The following is a 26,356-nucleotide window of genomic DNA, read 5'->3' on the forward strand; positions in this document are numbered from 1 at the left end:
GTCTGGGAAACATTATGAAATCATGGGAGACCGAGAGATATCCACAAGACTGTCCATCACTGACCATGCAGTCACAATGATTAACCTCAGGGAAATGTATGGAATAAATTAATAATATCACTGGCCTGTAATTGGTAAAGGCAGGCTGAGAACAAATGTTGAAAAATACATCTCGTTTTTTTTTTCACCTGGATTTCCATATGGTTCTTTATAACAGTGTCATCCCAAAAAACTCTTCAATGTTGGAAGTGGACCCTGAGAGTTGGATGCTTTATTTGGTCATTCTGCTCCTAGGACCAGGTAGGGTTAGGGTTAGGGTTCTGATGCGGGGAATGCACCACTTGATGGATCTCAAGCTCTTTTATTCATAAATTGAATAATTGCTGTAACTGGATATTCCATCAAACTCTTGACCTGCTCTCTGAACTTGGACTGAGTCACCCCATAAATAAAAGTGTTTGTGCAGCAACTCAAATTCACCAACATCACTCCAATTTGTCTAAAGATAACTTCAGGCTGTGTGTAGTGCCTGGGATCTGCCCCTGAAATGTGATAATATAGGAATTCTATAACAGAAACAGACCACAGGAGGATGAAGCTGCCAGATATGGCGAAGAGCAAAATCACAGACTTCCTTCGGTTCTCCATCTCTGGGTCTCTGGGATTCTCTCCCTTGCTTTCACCCCGCAGTCTCTTGCGAGCTTGACTGGTCACTAAAATGTGCCTGACTGTAAGTGCATTAAGCAAAAGAATTAAAGCAAATGGGAGCAATGGTGTCAAAACTGCATCTAACCATGAAAATCCCACCCATGCAGGATCATTATAAACGCTTGGTTTTACAACACAGAGCCAAAGCACATTGTCAATTATCACCCAAGGATCAAAGATAAAGTAGAAAGGGATGTTTCTTAAACAGAGCAGGGTGCAGGTTGTCGCTAGAACAACAGTCGTGGTTCTCTCAGTGCAATACATTGTTTTCAGCTTCTGGCAACAAATGGACACAAATCGATCAAAGGAAAAACTGACAGTGAACCAGACAGAGCAGTCTGTAGCAGCAGAGAGCAGGACAGCACGAACACTGCAAACAGGGGTGATGTCCAAGAAAGTCATGTGGAAATAATAATAACTGATCTGCCGCAGTAAGACCTCAGTGAGAATGACCAGAAGATCTGCAGTTGCCATGGCCACGAGGTAGCGAGTGGTGCAGTTAGAGAGACCACACTGTCTGCAGGACAGGATCACAATTCCCAGTAAGTTGGCTGCAAGACAGAGATGAAAATAGAGACCATGAGACCACAAGACAGAGTCTTGAAATGTTAAGCATGCTTTATATTTGATACAGGCATTGACAATAGTATTTTAACCTGATTGGTTTTTAAAAAAATATTTTAATGAGCCAATATCTCACATAAAGATATCTTTCATTGCCCATTGGAACCATCTGGGCTGCCTGCCAAAGTTTGGGTATTCACTGAGATTTTACCCTCAGCAAACTTGGATTACAGTCCCCAACTTGTTGAAACTCAGCCCACTTCCCACCAACACTGTCTTCCCATTATAAGTTTTAGAACCTCCACAGGAAGACACACTCCTTAGGTTTGAAAACTTGTCTAGATGGGGCTACAGCAATGAGGGACATCGTCTGAAATAGAAAAAGGAGCAGGCTTTTCTGAAGAAGGGTCTAGGTCTGAAACATCAGCTTTCCTGCTCCTCTGATGTTGCTTGGCCTGCTGTCTTCATCCAGCTCTACACCGTGTTGTCACTGGATTAAGCTGTTCAGTTCCCTGAGCCTGCACCAACATTCAATAGGATCAGAGATAATGGGAACTGCAGATGCTACAGAATTTGAGATAACAAAGTGTGGAGCTGGCTGAACATAGCAGGGCAAGCAGCATCTTAGGAGCACAAAAGCTGACGTTCCTGGCCTCGACCCTTCATCAGAAAAGCATTCTGATCCAAAGTTCCCCATGTCCTTTACCAGCACTCCAGATGTGATCTCACCAGCACCTTGTACAGTTGTAATAAAATTTCAGCACGCTTATACTCCAACTCCCTGGAATAAGTCTTTGCTGTTGCCTGCTCTTCCAGTGTACTAGCTTTCTGTGTTTAATGTACAATTACTCTCAGATCCCTCTGAGTTGCAACTTCCTCTAGTTTTTCCCTCAATAAATAATATCTTGGATCAATTGATTTTAACCCAGTTATGGAATCACTGTTCAGAACTTGCAGTAATATACCATCACTGTGATTAGTAATTTTCTTTGATAGTGAACAATCACACAGCATTATTCTGAACTGTCAGATGCTCCCAAAAGTTAAATGTCAACAGGATCAGAAATTCAGGCCAGGTGATCGGTTTGCAGAACACCTGTACTCAGTTTGTAAAGATGACAGTGAGCTTCGAGTTTTCTGCAGCTTCAAAACCCCTCTCCACCCATTGTGTTCCTCAGCCAACATCTCTCCGTCAGTCCTTTTGCAATGTTCCAGTGAAGCTCAGTGTAAACTGGAGGACATACTCCATATCATTCACTTCAGTACCTTGCAGTGCTTAGGACTCAGCATTGAGTTTAACAATGTCAGAGCATGGACACCTCTGTCCATTTTCACCCCACAGCCCAACATCCTTAACTCCCATTCTATCCAGGTTTCCCCTCATACAGACAATCCATTTTCACCTACTCACCCTTCCACCAAGCATTCTAGCCAGTATTTCACTTCCTCTCTCTCTCTCTCTCCCTCTCTCTCTCTTTCCCCACCACCAACCCCTCCTGTCCCTCAGGCGCTTTCTCTATCAAACCAACTCACTTCTTTCCTCCAACCACATCCCCCCAACCTCATCATTGGCAAAATAAAACAAATGCTACCAAATGCTTTCATTTCTGAGAAAGATTCACAGAAACATAGAAGCAGGATGAGGCCATTCATCCCATCAAGCCTGCTCCACCATTCAATACAATCATACAGTCCTACAGCATTGAGCCAGCCCAAAAGGGTCTGTGCTGACCAAATTGTCCATTTGCGCTGACCCCATTTCCCTGCACTTGACCCATATCCTTCTAAACCTTTCCTACCCATGCATTTACTCAAATACTTTTTAAATGTTGTCAATGTACCCGCCTCAACCACTTCCACTGGGAGCTCATTCCATATGAGTACCACCCTCTGTGTAAAACAGTTTCCCCTCACATCCCCATGTATTCTTTCCCCTCTTACCTTAAACTGATGCCCTCTACTCTTCATTTCACCAACCTTGGGAATGAGATTGAGTGCATTCATCCTATCCATGCCTCCCATGATCCTACACACTTCTATAAGATCACCCTTCAGTCTCCAACGCTCTAAAGAAAAAAGAAGTCCTAGCTTGTCCAATCACATTCAGCTCCCTCATCTGAATCATTAATATAGATCGGCCATGCTAAATTGCCCATAGTGTTCAGGGGTGCGTGGGTTATAGGGGGATGGGTCTGGGTGGGATGCTTCAAGGGGCAGTATGGACTTGTTGGCCAAAGGGCCTGTTTCCACACTGTAGGGAATCTAATCCAATCTAATCTAATCGTGAAGTGTTGGCATCCTTGCACAGATCCCGGTGGTCCCCTAATAGTTAGGGACTGTCATACAGGACTTGAAAGGTTAACTCTGCTCTCTCTCTCTCTCTCTCTCTCTCTCTCTCTCTCTCTCTCTCTCTCTCTCTCTCTCTCTCTCTCCACTGCTGAGCTTCTCCCAAAAAAATCTTTTTTCTGGATCAGGAATGCTGCATTGCCTGGAGAACTACACTGTGTGCAATTCTGGCCTCATAGACATTGCTGGTGAGAATTCTTTCAGAGACAGTAGGAACTGCAGTTGCTGGAAGATCTGAGATAACAAGGTGCAGAGCTGAATGAACACAGCAGCATCAATGGAGCAGGAAAGCTGACGTTTCAGATTTTCTGAAGAAGCGTCTGGGCCCAAAACATCAGCTTTCCTGCTCCTCTGATGCTGCTCGGCCTGCTGTGTTCATCCAACTCCACACCTTGTTATCTCAGACATTGCTGGTGTTTCATGATCAATGAAATTAGACTTTCATCAATGAGCAGTGAACTAAAACAAGTCCAATACACTGACAGATTGCCCCAACAATTCAGGATATTGGGATCACAGACTTCTCTGGAAGGCTGCCCATATTTACTGTTGTGTTCTTATCAATTCCACATACATCTTCCCTCAGAGAACTTTATCCCCACCAAGGTTTGAAGAAATTTTACACAACATTGGACCAGGGCCATAACACCATAAAAAAGGAACATGAGTTGGCCGTTCAGCCCATCTAGCGGCTGATTCAACATTCTTCACATCCGCATGGCTGCCCTTTTCCAATCAACCTTGATTGAAGAATCTACCAAAGTCAGCCTGAATACAACTTAATGATAATTGAGAAAGCCAGAACGTTAAAAGATGATTTATCACCGAGAATACAGGGTAACAGAACAAAATTCATTCAAGCCATTTCTCTTAGCTGAATTTCACCAGTGTGGGTTTCTGCACTAACAGTAACTGTTCATATCAGAATGCAGTGTTATGAAACACGAACTAAAACCCGCAAGCAGCTCACACAGGCATTTACAAAGTTTCCATATTTACAGACACTCACCAGGAACACTAACGACGGCAAGAACCATATAATATATTTTCTGAATCTGGTCAATTTGCGAATACATCTTCAGTGTGTCACACTCAGGCCATGTACCTCTTATTGAACTGCAAATTGGGGCATTCGCGGTGACTTAAGTCTTTACCTGGTCAGGGCATCTCCTGAGGGTACTGATTTTGCAACATTTTCCAACTTATTATTTGAAATGAAAGAACAGATTACGGCAGTGAGCCAATTCCCTGTTGCAATCATTTTTCACATTAAGATGTTATTGCGCGATACATGCCTCACTGATTCAAAGGCAGAAGTTTCATGGTTCCTTCTCAGGTGCTATCGTCTCAAACACATCCAGTCGCATTTGCAGACCGTGTTTTGTTTCCATATTGGACAATGACTGCTCACACAATAAATTCTCAATGATTAACTGCCTCTCCAATTTTTTTTTCATTGTGGGACATGGGTGATGCCGATGGTATAACGTTTTCTGTACATCCCTCATTCCCCCCTTAGGGAGGTGAGGCTGAACTGCCTCCTTGAACCAGTGCAGTGTGTGTGCTTTTGGCAGACCTACGATGGTGTTCGGGAGGGAATTCCAGGAGTTTGAGACAAAACTCTGCTCTATCGTCCTCTGGGGTGTCACTGTGCAGGCGTTAACCTACAATTGCCGGGACAGCTAAAATGAATATCAAGGATACCTTCGTTAGTAAGTTGGGAATGGGAAGTAAAAGGGACCCAGCCAGCGATGCTCATGTCCCAGAAGTGAAGAAAGGTCAATGTGATCCTGTCCACAGATCCCTGAAACTAGGAAGACAGGCTAATAGGGTAGTTAAGATAAGCACATGGGATACTTACCTTTATAAGAAGTAGTATAAATCATAAGAGTATGCAGCTAGTGTTGGAGATATACTGCACCTTGGTTCGGCTGCAGCTGGAGTACTGTGTGTATTTCTGGCTCCCCACACTATGGGAAGGTTGTAATTGTACAGGAGGGAATGCAGAAGAGATTCACAAGGATGGAGAATTTCAGTTGCACAGAGAGGCTGGAAAAGCTCAGGGTTATTCTTCAAAGCAGAGAAGGTTGAGAAGGAACATGATAGATCTCTGTAAGACAGTGAGAGCCACGGGTAGGATGATGAAGAACAGCTGTTCACCTTAACCGAAGGGTTGATATCAGGAGGACATCATTGGTAAGTGAAAGTCAGGACGTTTAGAGCAATTTGAAGATGTTTATCACCCAGACAGTATTGGGAGCGAGGAATGTCCTTCCTGGGGTTAGTCCAGGTGGAAAGCTCACAATCTTTCACAAGTACTTGAATGAGATTATGAAGTGTCTCACCATTCAAGACCCTGCGTGTTATGTGGTAAAGTGGGATTAGTGCAGGCGGTGATGCATTTTTGGTGCTACAGACTCGGTGGCATTAAGGTCGCATTTGTCCTGACAAGCAACTTTCTAAAAAAAAGGCTTATACCCAATGCTCTTTATTAAAGCAAAATATATGTCAACATATTGCAAACATTCTTACCAATGGGAACTAAAACTGAAGGAACTGCAGATGCTGTAAATCAGGAACCAAAACAGAAGTTGCTGGAAAAGTTCAGCAGGTCTGGCAGCATCTATGAAGGAAAAATCAGAATTAACGTTTTGGGTCCAGTTCTGAGGGTCACTGGACCTGAAATGTTAACTCTGTTTTTTCCATCACAGGTGCCGGCAGACCTGCTGAGCTTTTCCAACAAGTGTGCTTTTATTCTTACCCATGGAATGCTTCCTGACGAAGACGAGCCCTTTTTCGGAGTAGCAGAGAAGCCCTTCCCTGAGCTGGCACACGTTGCTGCGAGATAAGGGGTGTTTTTATTTTTAATTACTCTTTCCAGAATAAACTGTTCATTCAAACTTTTGATACGTCCAGTAAACGGTAGTAGATTCACCAACTTTAGGTACATTTAAGTCGTCATTGGATAAGCATATGGACGTACATGGAATAGCGTAGGTTAGATGGGCTTGAGATCGGTATGACAGGTCGGCTCAACATAGAGGGCCGAAGGGCCTGTACTGTGCTGTTATGTTCTATGTTCTAAATGATCCTGTTTAACCACTGGCATACATCACAAGCGTGGCACGCTTTCTGTGTCGGTTTGATCGATGAACTCATTAAGACTTGCTTGGGAGAAACCATCTTTTTTCGAAAATCTTTTGCCCTGAATGAACATTAACAGAAAACGTTAACGGATTCTTCCCCATTCAATCAGCTGCGTAATAATTACACAGCACAATTCTGCGTCCATCAAAATTAAGCCGACAAATAGTCCTCCTCACCAAATCTGATTTACCGTCTGCTTTTAAGTAAACGTTCAACTCTTACAGAGCTTCTGTGATTGTTTGACCTATTACTGCTGAGTTATGATGGTTAATCAGAAAAATTCGCACATCTTCTGCCTACTGCATTTAAAAAAGTCACCCTTCTAATTATTATGCCATTACCAAAGTTCACATTTTTTCTCTTTCATATTTCATTTTGCGTGTGGAATCACTGAATGACACAATGCAAAAGAGGTCCCATCAAATATGCAGTGATGAAAGCTACTCTAAACCTGCACTAATGACAGCCTCAAACACTTAGCCCACAGCCTCGAAGGTTATGAAACTTCAAGTTTTCATCCGAGTGCTCTTTAAAAGTTGAGATTTCCCATCTCATCTAACCTCAGAGATTTTAGAAATCGACCGCCGACCCTCAGAGCATCTTTTTTTCTATAAAAAGATACAGTGCAGGACCGCCTCCGTCTGGCAGGAGATGGTATTGCGGCCCAATATCGTTCAGTGACAATCACATCCAACAGATGGCGGTGTCACGCAAACAAATCCTACAAATCTGAAATGAAACCCAAAAAATACTGCAAATCTTCAGCAGGTCAGGCAGCAGCTGAGGATCGGGAACCGGTGTGAATGGAGTTAAATACTGTGGATACTGGAAATGCTAGGAGAGAGCCGCGCCCCCCCCGCCCCAATGATATAAGGAACTCAAGAGAGCATGCTATGAAAATGCAGCCTTGTCACCTTCCCCCCCCCCACCAGGGTCTGGATTTCATGTTGATGTTACAGAGTCAGGAATACAAACAAAGACAAATCCCATCTCCAGGCCAGGAAACCGGTGAAGAGATGGGCGATGTGAAGGCAAAGGCCTAGTGGAATTGTCATTAAATGATTAACCCTGAACCCCTGGAAGTGATCTGCAGAGCTGGGTACAAATCCTTCAAAAGTGGAATGATGAAACTTGGATTGTGATAAAACTCTGGAATTAAGAGTCTAATGGTGACCATGAAACCAGTGTTGACATTGAGGAAGATGTGGAAACACTTCAGGGAAGGAAATCTAACTTCCTCACCTGATCTGGTTTCCATGTGACTCCAGACCCACTGCAATGTGGGTGACTCTGACCAGCTTTCTGAGCAGTCCAGATTTATTTCCCTAAAACGCTCAGTTGCCCAACTACAATTATGTACAAACTTTCAGACATTCCTGCAAATCTACCAATTTCTCATTTAGTTTTAGGAACAATTAATTATAATAGAGTCTTTACTTTTACTATCCTTGGCAATGTCTGTGTGTCTATATGTGTATGTCTATGTGTGCTGTCTGTGCATGTGTCTCTGTGTCTATCTGTCTGTGCGTCTGTCTCTGTCAGTATATATGTTTTGGCTTGTGTATTTGTATGTCTGTCTATGTGTGCCTTTGTAAGTGACTGTCTAGGTGTCTTTGTGAGAAAATGTGTGTGTTGTATATTAGTTTGTGTATTACTGCATGTATCTATGCTAGTGTGTATCTCTGCATGTGTCTCTGTGTCTATCTGAGTGTTTTTGTGTCTATTGTGTGTTGATATATCAGTGTGCATCTATGCTTGTCTATATCGCTGTGTTTCTGTCTTTATGCATTGGGGTCTCTGTTGTTTTGCTGGTGAAAGCATGGAAATGGGGGCAAAACTCTCTCCTGCTTTAAGTGATAATGTTGATATGGATGTTGATGTCTCTATATGTGTACTGCTATGTTTTTGGCTGTGTGTGTGTGTGTGTGTGTGTGAGTGTGTGTGTGTGTGTGTGTGTGTGTGTGTGTGTGTGTGTGTGTGTGTGTGTGTGTGTGTGTGTCGTGTCCGCACCCACGTGTGTGTGAGATTGTGTGAGACAGAGTGTGTGTGTGTGTGTTCGTGCAAATGATTTGTCGCTTTGGATGACGTTTTGAGCTTCTCCCCTTGTTCTCTCCCTCTCTGACTGAATCTCTTTGGGTCTTCAGCCTTCATTACCCCCCGCTCAATGGCATCAGCAGGGGCAGCGCAGAGGCTATCACTTTCAACACAAGGGCACTTAGTTACACTATGTCGACTCTTCAAGTATTGATGGGAAATAGCTCACTGGACGGCATTGCAAAAGCTGTTCATTTGAATTGGGAAGCTGGACGCTGAAAAATCAGGAGCCCAGCACATGTTTTGTGAATAGGTCCTGATAATATCACCTATAATTACACATACAGAAAGTGTTCCTGGTTGACGGCTTGTGTCATTAGTATGGGGATCTGTTGCTGAGCAGTGAGACCTCTATTTAATTTCATCAGAACCCCCAGGGCTTTTGATATTGTTGGAGGCAATACTAGAATTTTCCCGTGGGAAATGCCATTTCCCCAGATAATTTCTTTGGATTGTGCTACGATATGGATTACGCAGGTTACCAATTCATCCCTGTCCCTGCACTGGGATAAGGGCTCTGTCAGGGGCGTGAAGAATGCTCCCCATTTACCTGGGTAGGGTCTGCTCCAACAACACTCCGGAATCTTGACACCATCGAGGACAAAGCAGCCCCCACTTAATTGGCCCCATATCCACATTAATACACCCCCTCTACCACTGACACTTAGGAGCAGCAGTGCGTACTATCTACAAGATGCACTACATAATTTCATTAAAGATCCTTAGACATCACCTTCTAAATTCATGACCACTTCCACCTACAAGGACAAGGGGCAGTAGCTGCATTAAAACCCCACCCCCTGCAAGTTCCCCTCTGAGACATTCCCCATCCTGACTTGGGAAATACATCCCCATTCCTTCAGTGTCACTGGGTCAGAATCCCTGGAATTCCCTCCCTAAGGGACATTGTGGGTCAATCCCACAGGAGAGGGATTGCAGTGACCAATGAAGGCAGCTCACCCCCACATTCTCAAGTGGAGCAACTAGGGACGGGGCAGTAAATGTTGGGCCCAGCCAGCGGTGCCCCTGTCCCACAAATGAATAATTTTAAAAAATGACATTTCATGCCCTGGAAACAACAGAACACTTTTGTTGGCGGCACTCCAAATTCATAAATTGAGGGCTTTATGTTTTACTGTGTAACTGAACTTCACTCAGAACCTAGACAATGTTGCTGCATAAAAAATGTGTTTGTGCAACAAATTAAATTGCACAGCACATAACCAAATTTTCTGAGGTGATATAGAAAAGGCGGATAATCATCAGGATTCATCCTTTGAATGACATAACATGAGAAATTTACTATAGGGATTAACCACAAGAAGATGAAGCTCCCAGATACGCTGATGAGCAAAATCAGGGATTTTTTTCTGCTTTCCACTTCTGAGTTTATGAGATCCCCTCCTTTCCTCTAAGCCTGCATCATATTCTGGACTCAACTGGTCACTAAAATGTGTGAGGCTGGATGAACACAGCAGACCAAGTAGCATCTCAGGAGCACAAAAGCTGATGTTTCGGGCCGAGACCCTTCATCAGAGAGGGGGTTTGGGAGAGGGTTCTGGAATAAATAGGGAGACAGGGGGAGGCGGACCGAAGATGGAGAGAAAAGAAGATAGGTGGAGAGGAGAGTATAGGTGGGGATGTAGGGAGGGCCATCTTCCCTGGACTGACCTATCCCCTTAAATTTGTCTCACAGTAGAGTGGCACATAATTGATTAATGTCAAAGGCTGATATTGAAAATAGAAGGGGATGTTTTTCAAACAGAGCAAGATGCAGGTTGTTGCTAGAACCGCAGCTGCAGTTTTCTCAGTGCAATATCTTGTTCTCAGCTTTTGACAACAAATGGTCACGAATCAGCCAAAGTAGAAAATTTGGTGAAATAGTCAGAACAGTCACTGGATGCAAGATTCAGGACCCCAATAACACTACACACAGGAGTTATGTCCAGGAAACACTGTGGGTTTTAATAATAATAGCAAAATCTCCTCAGTAGAACATCAGTGATAATGACCATCAGATCCGCAGCTGCCATAATCACCAGGTAGCGAGTAGTGCAATGGGAAACACCGCACTTTCCCCGGGCAAGGACACCAGTCGCCAGAAAATGAACTGTAGAAGACAAATGGGAAAATGAACAGTGAATTACTGATTACAAATACCCCCTGCATGCTACAGGGAGCAACAGCAAGATTTTAGCAACAAAACCAGCATATTTGTGGAAGTGATTGTGGTTAAGTGAGTTTGAATTTTCAGAGAGTCACACCCACCTCAGATTTTCCTCCAGCCCAGTCACTCCAGAGATGATGAAGGTTGGAGAGGTACTAAATTCAAGGCCCCATCCTAGGAGAGCAGAAGAAAGCCTGTGACTTTGTTTGAGGTGCAAAGTAACTATTTGAAAGAGTGTCAACTCTAACTCTGGGAGTTGCAGAATCCCATCAGAAACCTCCCTCCTGACTCAGTTACAGGACTGGCAATTGGAGTGCTGCTAAACCAAAACCTCTCCTTCTCCATGGTCAAGTCGCCACCTGCTGTTAACATTGTGCCAAATCTTGATAGGAGCCACAACTGAAATGTTATTGGGATAACATCCCATTGATTTCTATATTCTCTATAATTTAATGCTCTTTATGTGCTTACTCAGAGTTATACAGACACTGACTTAAAACTTCCCGCACGACTAGAATTAGATATAAACTTTGTAAATCTTTATCTTCCTGCACAGGGGTATGTGGAAACTGTCTCGAATAAGATTCAGTGGCCAGCATTTGTAAAGGTGTGAGACTTCTGAGATCCTGTAAAGAATGTAACTTCAGTTTCTGCTAAAAGGGGCCAGGGCACTGACTTTTGTTCAAGGAGACACTTCAGTGACTTGACATTACATTCTGCCATTTTGGCACCTTGAAATCACCTCCTGCTGCTGGCAGCAGCTTCGCGAATGATCAATACTGTATCCTGCTCTCTTTATGTATTCGATGTAGTAGGTGTTTGTGTATCGTGTCATTGTCTGATGTAGTGATTGCTTCATGTATCATGCCACTGTGAGATGTAGAATTGCTTTATGTGTTATGCACTCGATAAGGTATAAAAAGCAGGGACTGTCTGCTGCTCGGGGAGAATTGCTTACAAGACTCTGCACTCTGGTTGAGTACAGTGATCCTCCAAAGCTTGGACTTGCTTTGTAACAAAGGATTTGTGTTTTTCTAAACACCTCACTGTCTTGTTATTGCATCAAGTCCGTGAGGGTCTCCGAACATGAACCTAACACAACAGGGCCAGTGAACAGGTCATCAGAGCCTGTGTAAGATTTCAAAACAGACTGCTCCATGCACCTTACCATGCGCAGTCTAACAGAGGCTGCAGCGGTCCCTCAGAGACAATGTGTGAGTGTCAGGGCAACTGTGACATTTACATTATAAATCTACACATCCGTACATGACATAAAACTCAAAGTACTGGGATCTTTAGGGGAATCTGTCAAGATTTGAATCCCTTGACCAGAGATGATGAGGAGGAAAGAATTTCCGGGAGTGATTCAAGATAGATGAAGCTTTACAAATCAAAATGAGGCCCAAATCCTTCAATTCCTTCCTCCAGAAAAAATCTATGCCATATTTAAAATTAACAACTGTTCCAGCATTGATTGCCATTGGTGGAATAGAATTCAGAAAATCCCCCACCCTTTGTATGTAAAAATGCTTCTTAACATCTCTCGTGGACTGTCGGTCTGGCATTCTCAGACTTGGGGTGGCACAATGGCTCAGTGGTTCGCACCACTTGCCTCACAGCGCCAGGGACCCGGGTTTGCTTCGAGCCTCTGGTGACTGTTTGTGAGGAGTTTACACATTCTCCCTGTGTCTGCATGGGTTTCCTCCCACAGTCCAAAGACGTGCAGGCTCGGTGGATTGGCCTTGCTAAACTGCCCGTAATGTTCAACGAGGTGTGGGTTATCGGGGGATGGGTCTGGGTGGGATGCTCTGAGGTTCAGTGTGGACTTGTTTGGCTGAAAGGCCTGTTTCCACACTGTAGGTAATCTATGGTCTATGCCTCTTATTCTAAAATCCATAACCAAGCAAATAGCTAATCTTTATCTACCCTGTCTTTTCCGGGTAGTACCTTAAAGACTATAAGTAGATTACCCCTTAACCTTTGACATTTTAAAGAAAACTGGTATCATATATATATCCACAGCAAAAATTACTCAGCAGCCTGGCAACATCTGTGCGAGAGAAAGCAGAATTCATGTTTTAAGCCCAGCCACCCTTCCACAGTACTAATTTTCATAATTTTTTCTCATGATTTCAAAACTTACAAAACTGGTGGCAGAATACTGTGATCATAAAATGTTGCAGCAGCAGTGGAGTCGGGAGCTCCTGTCTCTGAAAGGCAGATCAGCAGCATTTTAGCACAAGTCCAATTGCCATAACGCCATATCAGGAACACAAATAATGGCAAGGGTGTTAGCAAACATTTTCTCTACACATTGAATTCGTTGATGCATTTTTCTGTGCGAGGTGACCTGCCTGTTCAGCCAGCCCAAAAACTCCTTGTTCGAAATCCCGGTTGAGACATTACCAGGGGCATTGCCTTATGCTGAAAGTTTTCCAGAAGATTTTTCTGAAGAAGGGTCCGACCCAAAACGTCATCTTTCCTGCTCCTCAGGTGCTGCCTGAACTGTTGTGTTCATCCAGCTCTACACTGTGTTGTCTCTGATTCCAGCGTCGACAGTTCTTACTGTTCCAGCTTGGTTCTTGTTTTCCAAATTTCTGTAAATAAGCAAGTTAATTTGAATAATGTGTTTAATCCCAACTGTGAATGAGTTTTGTTACCAAGTATCTCGCAGGGAAGCAACATGAACAGAATCTGGAATCTACCAGCAATATCACTGTCCACTCAAAGATCACAACCACCATCCGTGATCACAGATCATTTTGACTGAAGTTGAACTGAGACAGTTTATTCAAAGTGTGAAAATATGTCTGAGTTATTCTGTACTGCAGTGTTGGAGCTGCCCTCTTGAAACAACACTGATTGAAATATGCTCCCACTTATTCGCTGAATGTGTGCATCGCTGCTGAGGTCAGCATTGATTACATATTCCCAATTTTCTAGCGTCTGGAGTCACATGAAGAACCATGTCAGGAGAACATGTTGTTGCTCCTGAGGGGACTGGTTGAACATAATGAGCTTCGAACAATGGATGAGCATTTTAGTTCCAAATTCTAAAGGAATTTAAACTTCAGGACCTGTAATGGTGGGATTCGATTCACTCTCACTGAACATTATCATCGAGCTCACAAGAGTAGCCCAGTGATAATATTTTGATGCCACTGTCTATATAGTTTGCAATTCTGCATTTTAACAGCAAACCAATTCAGCATTTCACAACTCCATTGACAACACAAACAGATTCTCTTTCAGTATTTAATAGATGTCAAATTCAAACAATCCTTTAAACTGAATAAAAAAAACACATGGTACAAATTCTCAAACTGATGCAGTTCATCCAAATGACAGAACTCTATGAACAGACAATTACAGTCTTCCCAAGCGTAATAATAAAAAAATCACAACCAAGTATTCCAATCAGATTGACACACAATAATCAGCCAAACAGCATCACAAAATAATGCAGAAATTCTCCAGAATGCAAAACCATGAAACGTCACTGCTCATTCAAATATATTACACAGCTCACTCTCTAATGTCACTGTCTGTCAGTACATCACTAACATGACTCTTATTGTCACTGTCTGTCCAAAAACATCACTGACTTTATGCTTATTGTTATTTCATTTGCTTTTTACTGAAGAGGTGACCAAGAAGATAGATAAAGGCAGAGTGGTAGACATTGGCCACATTGACTTAAGCAAGTCCTTCAACAAGATTATGAATGGTGGACGGGTGAGTGAGGTTGGATCCAGATAGAGCTAGCCAATTGAATTTAAGATTCGCTCCATGGAAGGAGACAGGGTGGTGGTAGAGGGTTGCTTTTCAGACTAGAGGATTATTGCAAGAATTGGCTGGGAGACCAATGTTGCTAACTCATATAGCGGATTTGGATGACAATGTAGGAGGCATTGTTAGTACTTTTGGATGTCATCAAATTTAGTGGTATAGTGGACAGCAAAGAAGGCTATTTAAGAAGACAACGAGATTCTGATGAATTGAGCCAGTGGGCCAAAGAACAGCAGATGGAAACGAAAAGGACAGCAAACTCTCCCATGTCCTAGCCCCCTACCTCATACGTCATGCCTTGTTATCACATAGCCTGCCATTACTTACCACACTGTTGTTAATCTTTAACAGTTCCCATTAACAACTATTCACCCTCCCAGCCTGATTGTGATCAACTATTTTGTCTGTCCAACTGTTCTTCTCTCTCTTTAGGCTCTATCCTATCATTTTCTCCCTATACCACCGCCTCCCTATTTTCCGCATTTAAACTGATGATTTTCTCAATACTATCAGTTCTGAGGAAGCGTCACCAGACCTGAAATATTGACTGTTATTTCTCTTCACAGATGCCGCCAGACCTGCTGAGCTTTTCCAGCAATTTCTGTTTTTGCTCCTGACTAGCAGATGGAGTATAATTCAGACGAATGTGAGCTGTTGTCATGTTGGTAAGACAAACCAGGGCAAAAATTACCCATTTAATGGTGGGGTCCTGTGGAACATTGCCAAACAGAAGAGACCCAGGGATGCAGGTACATAGTTGCTTGGAAGTAAAGTCATAGGTGTAGAGGTTCTGGATGTGAGTTTGCTTGCTGAGCTGGAAGGTTAGTTTTCAGACGTTTCATCACCATTCTAGGTAACATTATCAGTGAGCCTCCAATGAAGCGCTGGTGTTATGTCCCGCTTTCTATTTATCTGTTTTGGTTTCCTTGGGTTGGTGATGTCGTTTCCTGCGTTGGTGATGTCATTTCCTGGTCTTTTTCTCAGGGGATGGTAGATTGGCTCCAAATCAATGTGTTTGTTGATGGAGTTCCGGTTGGAATGCCATGCTTCTAGGAATTCTCGTGCGTGTCTCTGTTTGGCTTGTCCTAGGATGGATGTGTTGTCCCAATCAAAGTGGTATCCTTCCTCATCTGTATGTAAGGATACGTGTGATAGTGGGTCATGTCTTTTTGTGGCTAGTTGATGTTCATGTATCCTAGTGGCCAGCTCTCTGCCTGTTTGTCCATCAGGACACATCAACATCAACTAGCCACAAAATGACATGACCCATTACCACCAGTATCCTTACATACAGATGAGGAAAGACACCACTTTGATTGGGACAACACATCCATCCTAGGACAAGTCAAACAGAGACACGCACGAGAATTCCTAGAAGCAGGGCATTCCAACCGGAACTCCATCAACAAACACATTGGCTCCAAATCTCAAAACTCGTCAGCACCTCTGGGCGCAATACGCTAAAACTGGCCCGAAGATGGGAAACCAGTGTCATCGGACAGAGTGCCACCCGCGAACAGCTGTACTTCCTGCATGAATGCCAAAGGAAGCAGGTACTACCCAAATGTCTCAAATACAAACCTTCCCTTAACACCCCGCTAGCCAAAAGAATAGCTGAGCAAAACGGCCGCAGAATGCTTAGAGAAATGATCAATGATGTCCACAACAGACTCGGTAAATACAACCGGGAAATTTCGCGCCAAAAACCTTTACTCACTAACGCGACAGACCATGAATGGACAGACACAGTACAACGAGCCACAGACATCAGGCAGCGGCAAGCACAGAAAATGAGAAAACTAGACCTGCAGAAACAACTAGACTAACTCACACAAAATAACAACACAGACAGCACAGAAGCATGGATAAAACCGACCATTAACAGACACTGAAAAAGCCGTCTTAGTAAACGGATTAAATTACAACTTCCGGGATGTGGACAAGAAAGATTTCTTAGCAGCGTTAGAAACAACACTGAAAGACAACAAACTCACAGAAGAAACCCAGCAAACCATCAGACACACAGTCGCACCAACATTAAGCAGGAAAAAAGGAAAGAAACACACTCAATACACAAGAAAGGAAAGCACTAAATGCACTCAAAAAAGATAAAAACATCGTTATCCTACCTGCAGACAAAGGACACTTGACAGTCAATTTAAACCGAACAGACTACATTGAGAAAGCGAACGCACTGCTTGCAGATACCGACACGTACCAACAGGTGGCGATAGACCCGACCCCACAACTAGAGAACAGAATCACAGCCTTACTCAAAAAACTTCAAAAATCTGGAGAATTAAACAAGAGAAACTTCCAAAAAATGAAACCAGATGGATCCAACACACCACGCTTCTACGGATTACCAAAAATTCACAAACCAGGAGCCCCCCCTCAGACCCATAGTGTCGCTACCTGGAACACCAACCGACAGATTAGCCAAGGAACTACACCAAAGACTAAAACACCCAGTAGAAGACTCCCACCACTCCATTCACTCCACCCAAGAATTCCTGAACACCAAAGACACCAAGATAGAAGAGGATGAAATAATGGTCTCCTTTGACGTAACAGCCCTGTTCACATCCATCAACGTCAACCTGGCCAAAGAAACAGTGACTACACTATTAGAGGAACAGAAGACACATACACCAGACACCACCAGCCTCATCAGCAAGGACAACATCATCAAGCTAGTGGACCTATGCCTCACCACCCACTTCACTTTCAATAACAAAACCTACAGACAAACCAACGGTACACCCATGGGATCTCCGATATCAGGGTTCTTAGCAGAGGCAGTAATGCAGAGACTCGAACAAACAGCTCTGCCAATCATCCAACCCAAACTTTGGGTCCGCTATGTGGATGACACCTTTATCATCACTAAACAAAACAAATTAGAGGAAACCTTCAAGACCATCAATAATACCCTTACTGGCATAACATTCACAAAAGAGGAGGAAAACAGCAACAAACTGCCATTCCTAGATGTCACAGTGGAGCGAACAGCCAATGGGGAACTTCAAACCAGCGTCTACAGGAAAACAACACACACGGACCAAATACTGAACTACAGGAGCAACCATCCCAACACCCACAAACGAAGCTGCATTAGAACATTATTCCAACGAGCCACCACACACTGCAGCACAGAGGAGCTATGAAGAGCAGAGGAAAATCACCTATACAGCGTATTCAAAAAGAATGGGTACCCTATGAACACTCCGCCGATTCCTCAGCAATAAACTCAAACAGACAGACAAAACAGGCTCAGAAACCATAACCACTCTCCCCTACATCAAAGACATTTCCGAAATGACTGGCAGACTACTCGGACCTCTTGGCATCAGGGTAGCCCACAAACCCACCAACACACTAAAACAGCAGCTAATGAAATTAAAAGACCATATACAGACAACAAACAAAACGAGCATCATTTACAAAATACCTTGCAAGAACTGTGACAAACACTACGTTGGACAAACAGGCAGAAAGCTAGCCACCAGGATACATGAACATCAACTAGCCACAAAACGACATGACCCACTATCACTCGTATCCTTCCATACAGATGAGGAAGGACACCACTTTGATTGGGACAACACTTCCATCCGAGGACAAGCAAAACAGAGACACGCACGAGAATTCCTAGAAGCATGGCATTCCAACCGGAACTCCATCAACAAACACATTGATTTGGAGCCAATCTACCATCCCCTGAGAAAAAGAACAGGAAGTGACATCACCAACGCAGGAAACGACATCACCAACCCAAGGAAACTGAAACAGATAAATAGAAAGCGGGACATAACACCAGCGCTTCACCGCAGGCTCACTGATGATGTTACCTAGAATGGTGACGAAACGTCTGGGAACAAACCTTACAGCTCAGTGAACCAGCTTACATCCGGGGCAAAATAAAGACCCACTCTCTTGTGGACCGAGAGGAGGAGAGTGCTGTGTTGAAGGTGAAAGGAAGACGTCGGGTTGGCTGTGCACCCTTGCAACCAGTGGATCTTAATGCTGGCTTCGGCCTAACGCTGGTTCAGGGGAGCAGCCAACCTGCAATGATGGCTGCGGCGAGTGCTCGTGCCCCAGGTCAGGGGGTCCGGAACACCATCCGTGTTTCCGTGAAGAAGGTGGATGAAGGTGCACCTGTGGACCGCACCTTCTTCGTGAAGAGGGTCCTGTTGGACTGTTGTGGGTTCGCTGCTGCAGACATTTACTGCCTGCAGGATTTCCCCGGAGGAGGTTTCTACGATGTAACCTTCAGGAGTGCCAAGCTTTGCGAGCGCTTCCCAGAGGTTTTCAAGGAGAAAGGAGGTGAGGGCCCCCTCTCTGTATTGACCGCTGTCCCACTGTTTGTGATGCCAGCACAGAGGAGCTGTATGGTGACTGTACACATGTACAACCCGCATGTGCCAGCAGTTGATGTCCTGACCTTCCTCGGAAGGTACGTGAAGGTGGAAGGGGACCTAACCGACATCATGGACCCCTTCAGGATCTGGACCAGTAAGAGGCAGGTCAGGGTGATGCTGAGGACAGGCGTGGACAGGAACATCATACACCCACCGTCCAGCTTCGCGATCGGCGGGAGCAAGGGCTACCTGACCTATGCAGGGCAACCTAAAGTCTGCCATGCCTGTGGTAGGTCAGAACACATGGCGGCCGACTGCAAAGCCACCATCTGCAGGGAGGAGGGACACCTTGCAAAGGATTGCCCAAAGGAAAGAGCTGCAACCTTTGTGGGGAAGCGGGCCACCTCTATAGGGCATGCCCACAGCGGGGGACCACCTACGCCCAGGTCGCCGGCAGGGGCAATGTGGGACAAGCTCCCCCGGAGGAGAGGAAGGCACCAGGGCCCTGCAAGGACCCCCCTAATGTGCAGGAGGGCCAGGTCGTGCAGGAGGGCCCAGCCCCGCTGAGGCCAGCAAAGCGCCCCTGCAGGCTCCGCCCCCCCCAACAACCCGGAGTCGATGGAGGAGGCGACAGGTGACTCGGGGAGTGGACGGTGGTCTGGAAAGCGAGGAGGAAGGCGCGCCGGCGGGCCCTGGCACAGCAACCATCAGGCGGGAAGAGGCAGCTACAGGAGGGCTATAAGAGCTCCTCTGTCGAGGGGGATTCGGAGGAGGCTCACCCAAAGCAGAAGCTAAATATCTCAAGGGAGAAGGAAAGCAGCTCCCCGATTCCAGGTGGCGGGAGGCGTCCTGAGGCTCCGTCCGACACACAGCCACATGCCGCTGGGGCACTGGAGGCCCCCCCCGAACTTTCAGGCGGGAAGCAGGAAACAGCATGTCCCCAGCCTGACCCAGAGCCAGACTGTCCTGCCTTTGTACCCCCGATGGGGTGATGCCACCTGGAAGGCAGCATGGACAGTTTCCTGAGCCCGGAGAGCGTCCAACAGTTCGCCCGGGCAATGGGCATGAAGGGACAGATGGAGGGGCTGGACTTTGGACTCGGGGAGGGTACTGCGGTCACTGCCCACAATGGGGGTACAAGTTGCGAGCATTAATGTGCGCAGCGTCAAGTCAACCGCGAGATGTGTGTCCATGTTGGCCTACCTGACCACAGTCAAGGCGGACCTCCTGTTTCTGCAGGAGTACGGGATACCGCACCTCAGCAGGTACGGGAAATGGTCAGGCACCTGGACCTGTGGGCCTTCGATCTGGTCGGGGGATAACGACTGTTGCTCATCAGGCCTGGCTATTCTGCTGCGAGGGTGCAACTTCACCATCTCCCAAGTTCAGGAGGTGGTGGGGGGGCGCCTCCTAGTGGCTGATGTCACCTACTGGAACACTCCCCTGAGGCTGATCAACGTGTACACCCCAGCGGTACGGAGTGAGCGGTTGGCCATCCTGCAGCGGCTTCCACCCCTGCTGGCTACGTCCAGGCCGGTCATCCTAGGAAGAGACTTCAACTGCATCATCGATGCAGATGGAAGATCCGGCCTGGGGACAGCGGGTGGGGGGAGTCAACTGGACGTCACGTCCAGATTCCTGATGCGCACGGTGAAGGACGCCAAGCTGCTCGATATCTTCAGCACCCCTGCAGACGGAGCGCAGCAGAGATACACCTGGTCGCGGCCAGACGGGTCTATCCACTCAAGGATAAACTTCCTGTTTGTGTCACGGGCGTTCTCGGTCAGGTCCACCGGCGTCGAGCTGCTGTTCTTCTCTGATCACTGCCTCCTGCTGGCTGACTGCCACTTACAGGACGACCGGCAGGCCGGCAAGGGGACGTGGAAGTTCAACACGACTCTGTTGACCCCAGAGAACGTCAAGGAGCTTAAGAGGGAGTGCGCTGGTTGGAGAACTGTGAAACCCCTCTTTGAGTCTCCAGGCGACTGGTGGGAGATGGTGAAGGAGAACATCAAGAGGTTCTTTGTCCTCAAGGGTGTTCAGAAGGCGAGAGAGAGGCGGGGAAATCTGTTGCGACCCAGAAAAGGGTGTAGAACCTACTCCTTCTGCAGTCGATGGGGTTGATGTCACGGAGGACCTCCGCGAGGTGAGGGGCCAGCAAGCCTCGCTCTTCACTGCGGAGGCCTCCAGGATAATCTTCCGGTCCAGGGTCTGCTCCGTGGAGCAGGACGAGACATGCTCGTGTTTCTTCTTTCAGAAGGTGCACAAAAAGAGCTCTGTGCTTAGCTGGCTGAAGGAGGACAACGGCTCGGTGATGTCATCTCGGCCCGGCATTTTGAGGATCAGCAGATCCTTCTATGCTGGACTGTACGACGCGAAGCCCACAGACAGCACGGCCTCCGAGTCGTTCCTGTTGTCTATCATGGAGGTCTTAGACAACGGCATGAGGGAGTGGCTGGACTGGCCAATATCCCTGGATGGGCTGACCAGACCCCTCAAGTCCTTGGAGAGGAATAAGACTCCCAGGAGCAATGGTTTACCAGTTGAGCTGTATTCTGCTCTGTGGGACCTGGTTGGCCAGGGCCTGCTGGAGGTGTACGATAGTGCGCTTCGGGCAGGGGAAATGTGCAAGTCCATGAGGAAGGGCATCATCACCCTCATCTACAAGAGGAAGGCGGAGAGGGAAGAACTTAAGAATTGGCGTCCCATTTCACTATTGAACATGGACTACAAAATCCTGGCCAAGGTCATAGCCAACCGGGTCAGGTCTGTCCTGGAGTTGGTGACTCACCCTGACCAAACCTGTGCTGTGCCGGGCAGGAAGACCACTGAGAGCCTTGCGCTCATCAGGGATATGATCGCCTATGTGAAGGACAGACGGGTGGACACCTGCCTCATCAGCCTGGACCAGGAGAAGGCCTTTGACAAGGTCTTTCATGCTTACATGAGGGACGTCCTCTCCAAATTGGGGTTCGGGGAGGGCATCCGCATTTGGATCCGGCTGCTCTACGCCAACATCATTAGCGCAGTCTCTATCAACGGGTGGGAGTCGGACAGTTTTCCCATCAGATCTGGAGTCAGGCAGGGCTGTCCGCTCTCTCCTGCCTTGTTCGTGTGCTGTGTGGAGCCCTTCGCCGCATCCATCAGGAAGGACCTGAGCCTGAAGGGCGTGACTATCCCAGGCAGCAGAGGCCTTCAGGTCAAGGGCTCCCTGTACATGGTCGATGTCGCCGTCTTCTGCACCGATCGTCGGTCGGTGAGTAGGTTGTTGGACATCTGCGACCAATTTGAACTGGCCTCGGGTGCCAAAGTCAATAGGGGTAAGAGTGAGGCCATGTTCTTCGGGAACTGGGACGACCGCTCCTTCATCCCCTTCACCATCAGGACAGACTACCTGAAGGTGCTGGGTGTTTGGTTTGGTGGAGCTGGGGCGTGCACTAAGACTTGGGAGGAGCGTATACCAAATTGAAGCAGAAGCTGGGCAGGTGGACGCTCCGGTCCCTCTCCATCGCGGGTAAGAACCTGGTTGTCAGGTGCGAGGGCCTTTCGGTACTGTTGTATGTGGTGCAGGCCTGGCCTATTCCCTGGACCTGTGCCACTGCGGTCACCCGGGCCACCTTCCACTTCATTTGGGGGTCGAGGATGGACCGGGTCCGCAGGGACACCATGTACAAAGACCTGGGAAATGGGGGAAAGGGCGTACCGAACGTCACCCTCGCCCTGACGGCTACCTTTGTGTGTGGCTGCATCAAGCTGTGCGTAGATCCTCAGTACGCAAACACCAAGTGTTCACTACTTACTGAGGTTCTACCTGTCCCGGTGTTGCAAAGGATGGGCTGGCCTCGTTGCCGCGGAACGCTCCGAGTAGTTGGACCGTTCCGTACCACCTGTCCTTCGTGGAGAAATTTTTGAAAGGAAACACCTTTTGACCACAAGGCCGTCAGGCAGTGGTCAGCACGTAGTATCCTCGGGACCCTTCGGTAAAAGGAGAGGGTGGATCCCGTCCATGTGGTTCCCCACGCAGACTGCCAAAGTCGTTTGGCAGAATGCCTCATCGCCAGAACTTTCAAACAAGCACAAGGACATTGCTTGGCTGGCAGTGAGAGGGGCTCTGCCAGTGAGATCCTTTATGCATGCCCAGAATCTCTGTACCACCGCACGCTGCCCCCAAGGCAGCTGTGGGGGGGGGGGGGGAACGAGACTGTCAATCACCTCCTTCTGGAGTGTGCCTATGCGCAGGAGGTCTGGAGGGGGATGCAGTGGTATTTGTCGAGGTTTGTCCCGAGCAGCTCCGTGACGCGGGACTCCGTGCTCTAGGGGCTTTTTTCTGGGACGCACACCGAGGCCAACATCAACTGCGCCTGGAGGACCATCAATGCAGTGAAAGACGCTCTTTCGTCTGCCCACAACTTGCTGGTCTGCCAGCTGAAAGAACTGAACCCGACCGAGTGTTGCAGACTGGCGCACTCCAAGTTCCAGGACTACATGCTGAGGGACGCGCTAAAGCTTGGGGCAGCCGCCGCCAAGGCGTGGTGGGGAAAGACCACTGTATGAAACCCCTCGTCCAGAATAGAAAAAAAAGGCTCTATCTGGTAAGTGGGCCCAGCTGGCGCTTTCCCCAACTGGTCAGGGGGCCAACGGGGACTGTGCGGGGAGACGACTGCCAGGGTATTTTTTTTGCTTTGTTTTTTTTTCTTCTTTGTTTTGATTTTTCCTTTAGTTGGTGTACGTACCCCCTGGGTAACCTGGAGCAGCTTGCGTGACTGGGTAGGTCTATATATATGTTTTATTTTTTGTACATCTTATGAATAAAGTATATTTTTTCAAATAAAGAAAAGGTGACGAAACGTCTGAAAACTAATGTTCCAGCTCAGCGAGCAAACTCACATCCAGAACCTCAAACTGAGCTACAAATCTTCTCAAAACTCACTAGGTATAGAGAGTGGTGGTGAAGGAGGCAGTTGAGATACCTCATTGGACAGAACATTGAGTACAGGAGATGGGGACATCATGTCACAGGTGAACAAGACATTAATAAGGCCATATTTGGAATACTGTGTATAATTCTGGTCGCCTTGCTTATGGGGGATATCATTAAACCATTAAGGTTGCAGAAAAAAAGCTCCAAGGATCCTGGCGTACAGACATAATTCAGTTATGTTCTGAGGAAGGGTCACAGAATCCGAAACGTTAAGTCTGTTTTCTCCTTCACAGATGCTGCCAGACCTGCTGAACTTTTCCAGCAACTTTGTCTTTGATACTAAATGCCTTCTTAACAAACTTATCTATATGTGATGCAACTTGAAAGAATTAAGTACCTGAATCCATAGGTCTCTCTTTTTTGCAATATTGCCCCGGCCTTACTTTTAGTTGTATAAGTCCTGTCTTTGTCTGTTGTAACAAAATGTAATACCACAGTTTTATCCAAATTAAAACCCATTTTGCTGCACTTCAGCCTATTGATCAAATTCATCAAGATTTTTTTTGTAATCTCAGATAGTCTTCTTCACTGTGCACATATCACCTACGTTGGTGCCATCCACAAACTAACTAACCTTGTTTATGCATTCACATCTAAGTCACTGATCCCTGTGGAACACTGCTGGTCACAGGCCTCCACTCTGACAAACAACCCTCCACCATCAGTCTCTGTCTCCTGGCATTAAGTCAATTATGGAACTGACTGGCCAGCTCACCCTGAATCCCATGTGATTCAACATTACTCATTAGTCTGCCATATAGAACCTTGTCAAAGGCTTTACTGAAGTCCAAGTAAACACTGTCTACCGCTCTTCCCTCATCAATTGTCTCCATTACTTCCTCCAAAAAACTCAATCGAGTCTGTGAGACATGATTTCCCTCACACAAAACCATGCTTATCCGTTGCAAATGCATCTGCTGATCCAGCAATTAGCTTGTGTCTCGTTAGGTCATTGACATCTCTGTAGATTAGAGCATGTCACCAATTATACTGGCCTAGACTCTGCCTTCAATTAAAGCATGTCCCAGTCACTCTGGAAAACATTTGCAGAGGTAAGAGTGTCCAAGCATTTAGTATGCTTGTCTTCATTGGTCAGAACTTCGAATGTAGGAGTTGAGACATTAGTCAAAGATTGTATGGGTCTTTGCTGAGGTCTCTTCTGGAGTACTGTGTGTGGTTCTGGTTATTATAAGGATATCATTGAAGCTGGAGAGGGCTCAGAAGAGATTTACTAGGATGTTGCTGGGAATGGAGGGTTTGAGTTATAAGGAGAGGCTGGATAGGACCTTTTAATCACTGGAGCGTAGGAGGTTGGGAGGTGATCTGTGAAAAGTTTATAAATTAATGAGGTGTATAGATAAGGTGAATAGCATGTGTCATTTGCTTAGGATGGGGATTTCAAAACTAGGGGGCAAAATTTATAAAGTGAGGGGAGAAAGGTTAAAAACAAATGCATGTGAGGTTTATCTTTCAACACAAAGAGCCATTCCAGTTAGGAATGAACTTCTAGAGGAAGTGGTACATGGGGCTAGAGTTATAACTTCTGAAAGCCGTTTAGATCAGTACATGAAAAGAAAATGTTTGTAGGGATATGGCCCAAGCGCAGGCAGGTGGGATTAGTTTAGTTTGAGGTTATGGTCTCCATGGACTGATTGGTTTAAGGGGTCTGTAACCATGCTGTATGACTCTATGGCTGTAATCATAGAGTCATAGCATCATAACAGCTTGGAATCAGACCCTTCTGTCCAAACAGTCCATGCTGAACATAATCTCAACCTAAACTAATCCCACCTGCCTGCTCCTGGCCCATAAATATCCAAACCTTTCTTCTTCACATATCCATCTAAATGTATTTGAAACATTGTAATAGTGCCCACATCCACCACTTAGTCAGGAAGTGCATTCCACTCTCGAACTTCCCACGGTGCTAAAAAAAAGCTTCTTATGTCTTTTTAAAAATCTCCCTCTTCTCACTGAAGTTGTGAAGTTATATTGCAGAGGTACAGGTTGTTGGTGAGGTCACACTTGGAATATTATGTTCAGTTTTGTTCAGGTTGCACCACGAATGATGTTATTAAACTGGAAAGAGTGCAGAAGAAATTTACAAGGATGTTGCCAGGATTAAAGGGACTGAGTTATAGTGAATATTTTTTTCTTCAGTGTGTAGGAGGCTGGTGTGGGAGGGATAAGAGTGTATAA

The 26,356-nt window shown here is 46.1% G+C and overlaps 1 protein-coding gene across 1 annotated transcript; it reads right to left on the bottom strand.

The window, feature by feature from the left end:
* Positions 1-351: 351 nt before the first annotated feature.
* LOC132207357 (probable G-protein coupled receptor 139) lies at positions 352-24,990 on the bottom strand. The gene is made up of 5 exons (XM_059642764.1): positions 24,873-24,990; positions 10,872-10,969; positions 6,380-6,456; positions 4,628-4,734; positions 352-1,259 (listed from the first exon to the last, which is right to left on the bottom strand). The coding sequence occupies exons 1-5, from the start codon at positions 24,988-24,990 to the stop codon at positions 352-354; spliced, it is 1,308 nt and encodes a 435-aa protein (XP_059498747.1).
* Between the last annotated feature and the right edge of the window lie 1,366 nt (positions 24,991-26,356).

Source organism: Stegostoma tigrinum, chromosome 46, assembly GCF_030684315.1.
Source record: "Stegostoma tigrinum isolate sSteTig4 chromosome 46, sSteTig4.hap1, whole genome shotgun sequence".
Classification (NCBI taxonomy): domain Eukaryota; kingdom Metazoa; phylum Chordata; class Chondrichthyes; order Orectolobiformes; family Stegostomatidae; genus Stegostoma; species Stegostoma tigrinum.